The 15535-nt window shown below is 38.0% G+C and overlaps 1 protein-coding gene and 2 pseudogenes across 9 annotated transcripts in view; 1 reads left to right on the forward strand and 2 right to left on the reverse strand.

Annotated features, from left to right (window-relative positions):
- The window catches only part of GTF2I (general transcription factor IIi), a 146249-nt gene that overhangs the window by 59870 nt on the left and 70844 nt on the right, over positions 1-15535 (reverse strand). For 3 of the 7 annotated variants that reach the window (XM_079786625.1, XM_079786628.1, XM_079786631.1), the window contains exons 9-11: positions 15095-15172; positions 3143-3202; positions 1139-1195 (exon numbers count right to left, since the gene is read on the reverse strand). In XM_079786625.1, the coding sequence (XP_079642751.1) occupies positions 1139-1195; positions 3143-3202; positions 15095-15172 (195 nt within the window). The remainder of the gene's footprint in view (positions 1-1138; positions 1196-3142; positions 3203-15094; positions 15173-15535) is intronic. The other 4 variants (XM_079786626.1, XM_079786629.1, XM_079786627.1 and 1 more) reach the window with 2 other exon arrangements.
- On the forward strand, positions 3255-7442 carry LOC307108598 (5-azacytidine-induced protein 2-like; annotated as a pseudogene). Its single transcript has one exon. The product of its transcript is annotated as a 5-azacytidine-induced protein 2-like (transcript).
- LOC307109812 (phosphoethanolamine/phosphocholine phosphatase-like) lies at positions 11588-12447 on the reverse strand (annotated as a pseudogene). The gene has a single exon. The product of its transcript is annotated as a phosphoethanolamine/phosphocholine phosphatase-like (transcript).

The raw sequence follows: 15535 nt of genomic DNA on the forward strand, positions 1-15535 counted from the left end.
AATACAACTAGTTTATGAGAGAAATAGTAATTCTAAAATAAGACTCAGTTACATTGCCCGTCATTTTCCTTGGGAACAACCTACAAAAACTTTTTTGAAACTATATAAACCACTTAGAAATAGGGAGACATTTTACATGCTAACAGTTTAACTCAAGATTCCAGTAACTTAAAAATCCGTACCATAGTTAATATTCATTCAATCCTGAGAGCAAAGGAGGATGGCTAGTAAAGAGAAAAAGTAGTTCATGGGGTAGTCGTGGGTGTAAAAATAAGCAGAGGAAATCTTTATTTTATTAATCTTATATAGAATATATTACCCTACTCTAAAAAATGGCACCATTAGCCCTGGCCAATGTGGCTTAGTTGGTAGAGTATCGTCCCATGCACTAAGTCAATTCCCAGGATTGCAGGCTTGATGCCCAATAGGGCGCGTGAAGTAGGCAGCTGATCAATGTTTCTCCATCTCATGAATGTTTCTTTCTCTCCCTTTCCCTTTCTCTATCTTTAAAAATCAATAAAAACATATTTGTTTTAGTGGCATCATTAATCAGTATGTTTAAAAAGGAAATGTGAACAGAGCCAGTAATAATTAAATTCTAAAATATTGAAACCTTTCCTTCTTTAAAAAATGCTAATATGGCACAAGACGACCAGAAAAAAAAAAAAAGTCAGCATTTTGCATCAGGAAGTTTTACTTACCTAAGTTTTCACCTCATATGCTTTATTATTCAGTACAATAAGAGGTATATTACATCTTAGGATTAAGAAAAAAACCTGTTGGCTAAGAAAGCATACCAAAATAATCATCTTTTTCTTTCCAAATAAGGTGTTTTAAGGATAGTATCTCTAGCCCTAGGTGGGTTGGCTCAGTGGATAGAGCGTCAGCCTGTGGACTGAAGGGTCCTGGGTTCGATTCCGGTCAAGGGCACATGCCTGGGTTGCAAGCTCGATTCCCAATGAGGGGATGCAGGAGGCAGCTGATCAATGATTCTCTCTCATCATTGATGTTTCTATCTCTCCCTCTCCCTTCCTATCTGAAATCAATAAGAATATATATTTTTAAAAAGATATTATCTCTATAATATAGAACAAACATAAGATAAATACAGCAAAATTAAAATCCCTTTATTTCTAACCTTCTGCTGGTACTTCCACTTCTGTTCCTTCATTGCCCTCTGAAGAATGATGGCTTCCTAAAATGAAAATAAACCATATATAATAAAGCAATAAAAACTGACATAGAAAGAAGAGAAACTAGGTAACAGTGCAAAAAATTTACAACATATAACACAACATATACAAACTAATTCTTTAACTCCGAGTAGTTATTTCAAACAATGCGATCTAATTCAGATAACACTTAACACTTCACTTGAAAACTCAAAAAATTATTTTAAAATGTAAAACATATAGTGTCAACCTAAGTAGGTTTGGGGATTTATAGTTAGTTACTATAACTATGCAATATAATTACTAATAGATGTTAGAATTTGAGAAATAGAACAATTATGTTTCAAAGTACCATGCTCATCAGCCAATGACACACACACACAAAAACACACAAATCAGAGTAAAGTCTTTCTTTGCTCATAGACTATTAAATAAGATAAACAAGTTCAGGTTTTGCTGTGAAATGTTTCCTGCTTTCCATTTTTACTATGGTGGAAGCTACGGAAACTCAATCCTCATTATTTAGTCGAAGTTGTATTTAAAGGACATTTTTAAGTTAAAATTTAAGATACTACCTTTAGTCTCAAAAGCATTTTAATTCAGGTAATATACTCTGCCTGCTTCTAAAAACTGGAACATAAAGCAATGTATCAAGTTAGGCAGTCACAAGGTAAACAGGCTCATCCTAATAGAGCAGAAGCTTTACTCACAAATAGGAAAATAGTCCACTAAAATATTAGAGAGCCACTTAGGATTAAGGATTAAGTACCCAAACTGCCCCCAAATATTCATCCTCTGTCCTTAAAATGTCTGAGCTACTAACATGGAAAAGGTTGAAAGTCACTGCCTTTGTGTATAAATATATTACCTATGAGTAAATCCCATGGGGGAAAGGGAAACAAAATTGAGTTTATTTTATCATCCACTGATAACTAATTTCAGAAACTATACATACAACTAAACATATAACACTGAGACATAGTTTGAAATATATTTTATCTTGATTTTTAAAAAGCATTGATTACAGTTTCAAAAACTCTCACTCAGTGTCTAGTACTTTTGAATTTAAAATGCCATAATTATCTTGGGATTCTTTTCCACTTCATATTATGAAAACTCACCTGAACTCAAAAGACTAGATAAATCTATAAATCTAGAGCCATAAATTATTCTTTAATTAAATTTTTCAATATACTTTCTCAACGCACAGTCCCTTCCCTCTTTTTTTAAGAGGTCAACATTTGGATTTATGAAGCATTAGGTTCTTTGACTCCAATGTTGAAGAAAACAAAGATGTGAGTGAGGTCAAAGTAATGAGAGTAATGGATAAGAAACCAGCACTTAAAAAAGGAAAGCTTAGGTAAAAAATAAGAACACTTAATTAAGGTGGTTGTTACACCTTCACAATGTTACATGTAAACAATGATTCTTTGTGTCCTTTTTGTTCTTTTTAAATCTGAAATAAGCAATTATATTTACATTAAAAATAAAGCTAAGGAAAGTAAATCTTATGTGCTCAAAGCCAGAATAGATAGAATTAAAAGCCATCACAAATAGCCTATGATCATCAAGTTAGGGAACACTATACAAAAATTCTCAAAGCTAAGTATCAACATGACCTTATCGATATTTACATTACTAACTATACAATAAAAACCTTACTTCTGACTATTCTGATATAAGGTATAAATGTGTACTTTACCTTAAATATGAAAGTGTGTCATGTACCCATTTCGAGATTCATTACTAGATTCACAAAAGGGAAAATTGGTTTTGAAAAATTGTTGCTTGTGAAGTTCATTTATATGTTTTTCAAAAAAAAAAAAAAAAAAAAGGCCAATACATTTTTTCCTTTTCCATTTAGAAAAGTAATAATACAGATATAAATACTAAAATACAGTCTGTCCAATATAAAGAAACATTAAATAAAAACAGTATGTGGGAAAATGGAAGTGAAAAGTTATATATACCTTGCAAAGACTTCGAAAGGGGGAGTTTGTCATCAACATCATCAGTTTCAGAAGGGCCTGCTTTGGAATACAAAGATAGTACTTCAACAGTAATCCCAAAAATGTATTTTGGGTCACTTTAGTAAAGAAATTTGGGTGAAAGATATGGAATAACACATCCTTTTCATGAAGAAGGAAAAAAAAAGGCACAATTTTTAAAAATGACTGACAAAATGAATGGTGCCAATTTATGGTCTGTGAGTGGGAAAAGTAGGCTCAGGCAAATTCATGTAGAGACAGTTAAAGAAATTTTGAAAATGACTAGACATATGGATTGAATGGGAATGATGTCTAAAATGGTGAATGTGGCTTTTTTAAACACTAAAGGGTTCATAACAGCAAACTGCAACTTTCATGTTATACAGATTATAAGTGCAGGTTTATCTTACAAGGCGTATTTGTTCCTTCCTTGACAAATATTTGCTTAATCTTTTGTCATACTGAAGAAAGTGCAGAATCAAATTGTTAAACCTTTCTTAGGATCGCTAGAATCATGCAATTAAACTATGAGTAAACTTGAATCTCCTTTGAAATTGAAACATGACAAACTAACAGTTAATTCAGAATCTCCCTTTCTTGCAGATTTATAAGCACCTTTTAATAACTTAACATGGTTCTCCCCAATATTAACATATAAAATATTTTGGGTTCATTAAGCCTTCACAAAATGCTATAGAAATTAAGGTAACACATTTGCATGTATTATTCAAGCATTTTAGTGATGAAACATTTTAAAAAGAAAAAAAGGTGTGTTCAATGGATACTTAAAATAAAACATGTTCTTGCATGAATATGAATACAAACCATTTCACTACCTCTGAATATTATTTGGAAAATATCCTAAGACTCTTAAAGGCTTGGAATGCATAAGGAATTTTACAGAGGCACAAACCCACACATTATTAAGCAAAGAATACATCAGAGAGGAACACAATTTCATAGAAAATACAAAAATTATTTATATTTGGAATCTCAACTAAGAGCAAGACACTGAATGAAAGAGACCTGAATTCAAATGCCAGATTCACTGCTTCCTAGTCATGTGATCTTGGGCAAAGATATATAGAACAAAATTAAATTATAGCTCAGGGTAGTAACTAACTTCTAAATACTGCTTAGTTACTTTTTCACAAGTTTAGCTATGTGGTATTTCCAATATTGATCTGTTCTAAATTCTTTTTCATGAGGTCCTCTTCAAGTCAAAATATATTTCTTAGGATTTCCATTATACAGAATTTCTATTGTAAACAACCGGTTTTTTGCTGAGTTCTAAATTACATTATGTTCAGGGAATTTTTAAAGGTTATCTGTGAACAAGTATAAAGTCAATTTTTGTGAAAGATCCATGCTTTGTAAATAAACACTTATTTGCTAGAGAGTTCTAGACATACATCAATTAGCTCATGTTTTTAAATGTACAGTTCAAATATTCTATTTATCATTTATAAGTAACTCAATGACTATAGATCTCTAAATATATCCTAATTCTGTCAATTCTCTATTTCTATTTTTATTATGATGCTACATTGTTAGGTATATAAAATTAATGATTACTTATCAACTTAAGTGACTTATCCTATACTAGAGGCCTGGTGCACGAAATTCCTGCAAAGGAAAGGTCCCTAGGCCTGGCCGACCATCAGGGCCAATCTGTGGGGCGACCGGCATGGTGATGGGGGGCTGGGAGGGGGCCGCTGGCACCCACCTTGGCTGGCTTGGCGTCGACCATTCGCTGGCCCCACCCTCCACCCCCTCACCAATCAGCCCCGCCCACCGCCAGTCACCTCCCTCTGTGGGGCGACCAGCAGGGCAATCAGGGTGCCCCCACTGGCATCCGCCTTGGCTGGCCTGAGGCCTGAGAGCAGCTCCTGTGTTGAAGTGCGTATCATAGCAACAGGTCATTCTGCTGGTTGTTCTGCCATTTGGTCAATTTGCATATTAGACCTTTATTATATAGGACAGTGATGGCGAACCTCTGACACGTGTCAGTGCCATTTTTGATGACACGCGGCCGCTGAGGCAGCCGCATGCTGATGATGAAACATTTATGTTATTTAAACTATAAATATCGCGAAATAATGTTTTTTCCTCAAAGTGGCACACTACCCGAGTTATGCTTGGTTTTTTGGCGAAGTTTGACACACCAAGCTCAAAAGGTTGCCCATCACTGATATAGGATAATAAAAGGCTAATATGCAAATTGTTCCCTCAAAGTGGAGTTCCACCAGGGGTGGGGTGGGGCCGGCCAGCCAACCGCCAGTGGACCCCACCCAAGCATGTGCACCAGGCCTCTAGCTACTATATATATTCTGTAGTCTTACTCTATATACCTGTTACTTTTTCTTTTTTATTTCCTTTAGCATACTGTCATAGATCATTAAAATTTCTAATTATCTATGATGTTTCATTTTAGCTATAAAGGTAGATCCTTAAAAAATCTTTTCATTGATTTTTTTTTTTTTGAGAGAAAGGAAGGGAGAGGGAGACAAAAACATCGATGTGAGAGTGGCTGCCTCCTGCACACCCCCAACCGGGGATTGAGCCTGCAACCCAGGCATATGTCCTGACCTGGAATGGAACCACCCAACCAACGGAGCCACACCAGCCAGGGCTTAGCTCCACATGTTTTACCAGCATACATTTGGAATTTATTCATCATATGACAGGCAGCATATTTGACCCTCACGCTCAAAATGCTTGTAGTGTCTACCAGGCATTGTGAAAATCGAGTGTTACCAACACTCACATCTGAGTACCACTACCTTAGAAGAAGACTGACATGGGAATACCAAAAGTTTTGGAAGAAAACATAAATGCCCTTATGTAGAAGAATGAACAAATGATCACACACTGTAACCGCCACATAAGAATGTTAAATCTACATTTGACGAAATGCATATATCTTGAAAACATATACTGAATGACTGATACATAAGAACATGTACAGGTGGCCCGGGAGCCGAGCACAGGGCCGCGGCAGCCCCCTTCCAGCTGGGACAGCCCGTGAGGCCGGCTGGGCTCGCGCGCGTGTTGCTGGGTAATGGGCCTGCTCTCGGCGGCGCCTCAGCCCCTCCTGCCCCATCCTCCTGGTGGCCCAGCCAAATGGTCGGGTCCTGGCGCAGCCGAGGCCAAAGCAACGGGAACCCCACCGCGGTGTACCCAGAGTCGGCCTTAGCCGGGGATGCGGCGGTGTCTTCGAGGAAAACGGAAGCCCATGCTGAGCCCTGGCGACCCCTTTGGAACGCTGGGGAATCCAAACTCGGCGGCCCTACGGCCCTACGTAGCCTGCCTTGGGCTTACAGGCGCTCTATTAGATGAAGAAACAAGTTCTGTGGGACCGGAACAAGTAAATAAGCCTATCATGCATATCGAGAGGTTTGTGTTGATAATTCAAAGAGCAAATTGGATAAAATGAACAGACAACTCTGAATCGTTTAAAGTATTGAATAAACAGCTGCAGTCCAAAGAAGTAGAACTCCTTCAGCTAAGAACAGAGGTGGAAACTCAGCAGGTATAAAGAATTTAAGTCCACCTTCATCAAACTGGGAGGTGGAAAAGTTGAGTTGTGACCTGAAGATATGTGGCTTGGAACAAGAACTAGAACTGACGAAGAAAGAATGTAACAACCTCAGAATAGAGCCACAAAAAGCCAAACAAATGCATCCATCTCAGGAAGACCATCTGCAGAGCAGAGCTCTCCAAAGACTAAGCATTTCAAGTGATGATATGCAAAATATATACTGGGAGCTGAAGAGAGAAATGTCTAATTTACATATGTGACTCAAGTACAAGTTGAACTACTGAGAAAACTGAAAACCCCAATTGCGATCAAGAAAGCCTGCACTCCTGTAGGATTCATGGAAGACCTTGGGAAAGACAGCACAAAACTGCACTTGGGGAATTTCACAGCAACATACAAGACACCCCCCTCTCTCCCCAAATGGTAAAACTTAGTCATACCACATCTTCCCCTTTACCAGGAGATGTAGAGATTTTATCAGAGAAAGCAATTCTGCAATCATGGGCCGATAACGAGAGACCCATTCCTCATGACTATTCAAACTTTCAGGGCACTACTCGTATGACAGAAATTCTCTGGAAGATAATTCTTGGGTATTCCCAAGCCCTCCTAAATCAAGTGAAACAACATTTAGGGAGACTAAAAATAAAACTTTACCTTTACCCATCCTGCCACCCCCACATAACTTGGATCAACGTAATCAAAACTGCCTTTATAAGAATTAATTTTGAAAAGATCTGTGACTTGGTCATGAGGTTGCTGTACCTCCCGCAATGATACTCCTGAGAAATTATTTAATAAACTGAAAGCAGGTTTGATTAAACTTTTGCAAAGTTCTTCAATGTACACATTTGCACATACTATAACGTATTATGTAGTTGATTTTCCAGTATAAGAGAGCAACACTCCAGCTTCACATTCTGGCTAAGAATCAGATATATACTACTAACAAATTAATAAACTTGAGGTGTTTCAAAAAGAAAAGAGAACATATACACAAAACATTATAGTATGATACCAGTCGTATCAAGCTTAAAAACAGAAAATATTATACATATAATGGAGATAGACAGATACTTCTCTGGGGATATATACACAGTAAAAATATAAAATCATTATGAGGAAGGACAACCATCATTTCAAGACAATGGCTAGCTTAGGAGGAACAGGGGAGAAAATGGGAATCTGGGAGAGCTCAAAGAAGAGTGTCAATTACATTTTTGGCATGTTACATCATGTGGGAAATGGGGACAAGAAAATATTAAGATTCAGTAAACCTGAGCAGATGTACATTTTGCTTGTAGATTTTAAACATTTCATTTAAAAAAGCATTTTAGAAATTATAATAGCACAATGCAAATAAATGAAGTATACCCAACAATATGTCTCACAAATGTTTTTACAAAAGAAGCTTAAAACAAAAGAGTACATGCTGAAGGATTCTATTTATATGAAATACAAAACAGAAAAACTAATCTAGGCTGTTACAAGTCAGGACAAGGGTTGGTTGCCAGGAAAGTAGTCCAAGGGAAGGAGCTTGCTTCTAAACACCTAACACAGGCATAAAGCACAAGTGACAAATCTGAAAGGAGAAACAGATAAACCCACAGAGACCATTTGACATGTTAATACTCTTGCAATTTATAGAACAAGTAGACAGAAATATAAGTAAGGATATAGCAGATCTGTACCACTTTATCAACCAACCTTAACAAAGTTAAAATAACCAAAATTATACAAAGAATGTTCTCTAAACACAATGGAAATAAACTAAAAATTAGTAACAGAACCATATCTGAAAAGTCCACAAGTATAGGGAAATTAAAACTACACACTTCTTTATAAACCACAGAACAAAGAGGAAATCACAAGAGAAATTAGAAAATATTTTGAATTGAATGAAAATACAAATAAAAGTTTATGGGATAGTGCTAAAGTAATGCTTAAGAGGGGAGTTTATGGCATTAAATGCTGTATTAGAAAAAAAAATCTCAAATCAATGATTTAAGCTTCTATCTTAAGAAATAAAATAAAAACAGATGAAAATTAAAGCAAGCTGAAAAAAAAAGAAACATAAGAGCAAAAATTACAAAGTAAAAGCTGGGTCATTGAGGAAAAAAATTTTTGAGAAAACTATAGAGCTGGACCAATGGTCTCTAGAGACATTTTTAATTGTCACAACTAGAAATTGCTACTGATACCTGGTGGTTAGAGATCACGGAGGCTACTCAACATTCTATGATACATAGCATACAACACATGTCCACAACAATGAACTGTTTGATCTAAATATCAATATTGCCAAGCTTGACAAAACGTGAGCTAGGCCAACCAAGAAAAAAAAAAAAAAAGACACAAATTACAAAATTGGAAATGGGAGATCAGCAATAAACGTTACAAACATTAAAATAAAAAAGAAAACAAGACAAAGTAGACAAGTTCCTTAAAAGATATATTTGTCAAATCAATCAAGAAGAAATTTATAAACAGAATAGTTCTAAATCGATAAAAGAAATTTAAAAAGTAACCAAGGAGGGTTTATTATCCCAGGAATACCTGGGTGATTCAACATTTGAAAATTAATATCAATTACCATTTGAACATTCTAAACAAGTAAAAGTATCACCTCTGATGCAATTTTTATACCCAGCATAAAAATTCTTCACAAACTGACAGGAAACTTCCTGAAACTGATGAAGAGCATCAACAAAAAACCTACAGCTATTATACTGAAAGATTTCCTTATAAAACTGTGAACAAGGTAGGGATGTCTGCTCTCACTACTTCAATTCACCATAACACTGCATGATCCCAGCCAGTACAATTAATATAAGAAAAAGAAGAGGAAAAATAATATCTACTAAGAAAATCCCCAAGATTTTACCAACAATTTGCTAGAATAAGTAAATTTTATTTAAAAAAAAATATTTTTATTGATTTCAGACAGGAAGGGAGGAGAGAGAGATAGAAACATCAATGATGAGAGGAAATCATTGATGGGCTGCCTCCTGCACTGCCCCCTACTGGGGATTGAGCCTGAAACACGGGCATGTGCCCTTGGCCGGAATTGAACCTGGGACCCTTTATTTAGTCCACAGGCCGACGCTCTATCCACTGAGCCAAACCAGCTAGGTCAGTAAATTTTAACTAGGTCACAAGATACAAGGTCAGCACATAAAAAACTCTATTGTAATTCTATATATTAGGAATAAACAGTTGGAAGCTGAAATGTAAAAGAACAGTACCACTTAAGGCAACACAAAAAACATTAACTACTTAGATATAAATCTAACAAAGTATGTAGAAGATCTCTATACTGAAAACAATGCAATGATAACGGAAATCCAGGAAAAGCTAAAATGATGATATATATGCCATGCTCATGAACTAGAGTCCATATTAACACATTGCGGACGGATCACGAGGATTCTCGTGTTTTCATATTACACAGTTTTACAAAGTATCATACTTTAAAAAGATATTAGCTTTTAAGAACATGTAAGAAATAACCTCAAAATGCAATGGGTACTTAATTTTAAGGCGTGCTTTTAACATTTATGTAAAACATTTTTCCTACTCTTTCAATAGAAACTTAACTGGTCACTGGGTAAAGCTAGCAATAAAACTACTGGTCCACATTAAGATACTCAAGCTAAGTTTGTCTATAGATTCAGCAAAATCGTCATTAAAATCCCCAAAGAACTGTTTAACCAATCAACAAGCTGATTTTTAAAATTCATATGAAAAGGAGCTAAAATAGGCAAAATGATTTTTAAAAAGAACAAAATTTGAAGGACTCTCACAATCTAACTTCAAGACTTACTGTAAGCTACAGTACTCAATGTAATTTTTGCAAAGGACAGACACAGAAATCAATACACTCAAGAAACAGAGAGACGTAAAGGTAATGAATGCAATGGAAAAGGGACAATTTTTTCAACAGACGATACTGGAAAACCTGAACACCCATAGGCATTAAGTATCAGCTCAGTATCTTGAACACTATACAAAACCCAGGTCTAACTGATCACAGACCTAAGTGTAAAGCTATAAAAACATTTATGAAATATAGAAGAAAATCTCTGTGAAGTTGGGTCAGGCCAAGATTTCTTAGCTATGATACTTAAGCACAATCCATACAAGGGAAAGCTACATTAAAAATTTTTAAAACATATTTTTATTAATTTCAGAGAAGGAGAGAGAAGGAGGGAGAGGGAGAGATAGAAACATCAATAATGAGAGAATATCATCGATCAGCTGCTTTCTCCCACTGGGAATCAAGCCTGCAATCTGGGCATGTGCCCTGGCCAGGAATCGAACTGTGACCTTTTGGTTCATAGGTCAATGCTCAACCACTGAACTATGGCAGCCAGGCAGAAAATACATAAATTTGACTTCAAATTAAACTATTTGCAAATAACACCACAAAGGGCTTTTACTCAGAATATACAAAGAATTGTCAATTCAATTATTGAGAAAAATATGCAAACTGTATCTCAGCTTGCTAGGTAAAAAACTTGTCAAGCTCTCATCTTCTTCAATTGCACTTAAGATATCATCATTTCAGATAATCTTTTACCCTCTCAAAATATCTGATTTCCAACTCTTTCCTCCCCCACCTTCACCTGCTTTAATAGCTCTGAACACCGAAGAGGCGGGGTTTGGGTTTCACTGGCTCTGCTTTAAAAACATCATGGCTTTCTGTTCCATAAGAGAGGAAGGGGCTGCAGAGGGCCCAGCCCACAGGGGGTGACTTTGGTTAAGTTCCTGGTCTTGATGCATAGACGAGGCTGGGGTACGAGAAGACACCGAGGCACAGCTGTGAGGTTCCTGGCTGGTGGGACCCAAACAGGAGTGTGCTACCTCGTCCCACCACCAGGAGGCGACTATTCCATCTGGCTTTTCTTCCTTTGGGGTTGCTGCTGCAGATGGAGAGGCACATCGTGGGCGGTTTCCCAGGGCACCACCGTGGCAGTGGCACTGAACGAGCTGGGCTCGGTCTTCTGCGCCTCCTGGATAGCCGCGGTGCGGGAAGGCCAAGTTGCTGCTGGCCAGCAGCCCCATGGGGCAGAAGTCATTGGCGAGGCACTCAAAGTGCACAAGGTCTTGGTACGCTCACACAGGTAGTCGCTGAGCACCTTGTGCTTGCACCACGTTGGTGGGGCACCGCGTGCAGCTGTGCGTGTGGAAGGGCCGAAGCACCAGCAGCCCCGTGCATCGGCCCCGATGGGTTGCTGAGGATGCGGCGGAACACACCCAGGTGGCCGGCAGCGCGCAGAGCACTCTCCACGCCGAAGGTGTTGGCATCCGAGATGAGAATCACCTTGAAGCAGGCTCCCTACTTGACCACAAATTGCAGCATGTCGCCCATGCCCGGGGATCGGGGGAGGCCTCATAGACTGCAAGCAGGTCCCGCAGCCGCATGCCCCACTCGCCCAGGTACTTGAAGACCCGCTGCAAGTACTCGTTGTAGAAGCCCTCGCGGTAGGTGGCGCGCAGGATCTCCAGCAGCCTCTGGACCCGCGCAGCGCGCTCTATCAAGTCGCCACTGTTTTTGTCCACGAATAGTCTCGTCAAAATCGAAGGTCAGGAGGAAGCACGCAGCGTGCTCTGCGCGCCCTGCACAGCCATCCCGCCGTCCAATTCCCCGGAAGGACCGTGTCAGCGGGTGGAGTTCGTACCAGAGTCCAAAGCAAGCGAGCAGCAGAAGCAATGGAGCTTGGGGAGGTAGGAGCCTCTCACGACACACCGTAGACAGGCATCAAAGGCCAGCAACGTAAAAGACCACCTGTAGGGACTGTTGGTATCTAGCCCTCATCCAGAGCTCCTATAGAACACTTTGTCCAGAATGATCAAATCCTCTGTGTCGTCCAACAGAGTTCCTCAAATAAAAGGGGCACAGGATCTCTGAGCTTCTCCAGCAGGGTGCGGAGTGGCGGCAGAAGTCTGTCCGGCTGAGTCCGAAGTGCAGAGAGAGCAGAAAGAGGGGCTCGCAGAGGTATTTGGGCGCAGGATGGAGCCCGGGTGCTTACGGGAATTGGAGGGGACGCGGTACCTTTTCCACCCTCGGATTTCTGGGCTCCGGCTCATGAGTGCCTCCGGGCCAGAGGGGCCCTGGATGATGTGCGTCTGGGCCGTCCCCGCACCTGCCTTCCATGCCTCTGCCGGGGCCACCACGCGTCCCCATTAAATGCCCAGGAGCCGGAGCTGGAGGCGCTGGCTCTGCAGCTGCTGCAGCGCCTGAGTCCCCGCCGTCTGCGCCCGTCACAGGCGGCTGTCCCTGATTTCCAACTCTTACTATTCAGTCATCATCACTCCCAATTTCAAAAGGGGACAGAAAAAAGCTTCTATAATCATGGATGACATAACGGAAATGTTAAAAAGGCAGTAACGCCCGGCCAGAGTGGCTCAGTGGTTGAGCGACGAGGATTCCCAGTCAGGCCATAATCCGGATTGCGGGCTTGATTCCCAGTGTGGGGCATGTGGGGGGTGGCCAATCAATGATTCTCTCTCATTGATGTTTCTATCTCTTTTTCCATCTCCCTTCCTCTCTGAAATCAATTTTTTTAAATGGCAATATCAAAAACAAAAGTAAAACATTTTATTTTAAAAATTAATCATAATCTGTGTAAAAAAAGAATATTAAACAATATTAAATGTATGCAAATGTTATTAGGGTACCAACAACTGCTATAAAAGCTAAATATTTACCAAAATTTTAACTTTTTAATTAAAAATCCTCAAAATTATCTCAACCTTTTAACCATGCAATTCCAAATGTCACATGCAATAAAATGTTCAAAATTGACAGATAAAATTCAGTATAAATGGTTTAATATATGTACCAGTTATTCATTCACATGATTACAAACCAGAATAAATTTATTCATAATACTTTTATGTTACAGAACTGATAAAGGCTTATCTTCTTAAATGAACTAATATTAAGCAAATGGATATTAAAAACAAAATGAGGTTTCATAAGACACTCACTAAAATGGCTAAAAAGAACAAGACTGACTGTATAAGTGTTGACAAAGATGTGGAGCAACTAGAACTACCATACACTGGGGAAGGAAATGTTAATATTATATGCACTGTGTAAAGTAGTTTGGCAGTTTCTTAAAAAGTTAAATACCTACCATATGTCCCAGCTATTCCATTTTTAGGAATCTACTCAAGAGAAATGAAGGCATATTCCACACAAAAATTTACATGCAAAAATCAACAGCAACTTTATTTTTTAATAGCCCCAAACTGGAATCAACCAAATGTCAATAAATAGAAAGTGTTAAACAAATTGCCATATAGCCATACAATGGAATAACACTCAATAATAAAATGGAATTAGCTAGTGATATATGCAACATCATGGATGAATTTCAAAACAATTATGTGGAATGAAGGAATTCACAGCACCCCACCCCAAGAAAACAGTACATACTTAATGATGATTCCATTTATATAAATTTCTTAAAAATGGAAACTATTTAAAGTAATAGAAAACAGAGCAATGATTGGTTAGAGAGAGCAGTGACTGACAATGGGACACAAGGAAACTTGGAGGTTAGGGACATTTCATTATCTTGATTGCAGTGAAGATAGCATGATAAGCATATATAAAAAAACTAATCAGAGTTCACTCTTTAAATGTTTTGGTATACCTTATGCATCTATAAAAATTAAACTTATTAAATCTAGAAAATATTCTTCTAAACTAAAATCCATTGATGCATAAAAGAGAATTCCATTGTGAAATTATAACCTTTAATTCCTTCCTCATAATCGAGCAAAAGGTAACAAAATAAAAAATAGCTAAAATTTATTTGTCTTACCTTTTATAGATTTTTATGATACTGATAGTTATTTTTATTGCATAAATAGAACTAGTAAAGTTTCAGAAGACCATTCATGCCTTAAATAACATTAGAAACTATTAGCCCTGGCCAGTGTTCTCAATGGTTAGAGCGCCAGCCAGTGCACCAAAGGGTTGCAGGTTGGCTCCTTGCTCCCAGTCCAGGCATGTGTGGGAGGCAACCAGTAGATGTGTCTCTCTCACATGGACGTTTCTCTCTATCACCCCCACCCTGCTCCCTCTCTCCCACTCTCTCAGAAAAGCAATAGAAAAAATATCCTCAGGTGAGGATTAACAACAACAACAACAACAAAATATATATATATTAATTTAATGGCTACTTTACATTTCCCCTGTAATTGTTTAAGTTTATTATATTGCCCTGTTTTTAAAATGTTTTATTCTAGTGATAAGTTACAAGTACACATGCCAATCAAGGAACAATAAATAAAAAGCATTTCAAGAACTCAGACAACTGATAAATTTAAATTTTCACCACTAATAACTTTTGGAAAGAAAAACTATTAGATAGTATTACCTTGAATGTTATATTGATAGTAATCGGGATCTTCTGATTCTTCCTTTACTGTCACAGCTGCCATTTCCAAGGAAATACCTGTAAAAGCAAATAAAATTACACAATTATACTTCAGGGCACTCAGCTAAATGGTGCAGGGAAATCTATTCTGCCCTCCTAATAATGCAGTATAATACATATATAATTTAAAGACTTTGAAAGGACCAAAGTATGCTAGGTAGCGGGGTAGAGGGGTGGGGTGTGGGGGGAGAGGGGGGCACGGGGGTGGAGTATGAGTCACCTAAAACCCAACCTAGACAAAGTTTTAGCCACTATTAATATTCTGGGATTATTTGCTGCCAGATTTTTTTCTCTGACAGTCCTTATCTTTGGATTTAAAGAACATTAATCACACACTATATTCATTCACTATTAAAAATACTTTGCCAGCCCTAACCGGTT

Source organism: Cnephaeus nilssonii (assembly GCF_951640355.1).
Source record: "Cnephaeus nilssonii genome assembly, chromosome: 2".
Lineage (NCBI taxonomy): Eukaryota > Metazoa > Chordata > Mammalia > Chiroptera > Vespertilionidae > Cnephaeus > Cnephaeus nilssonii.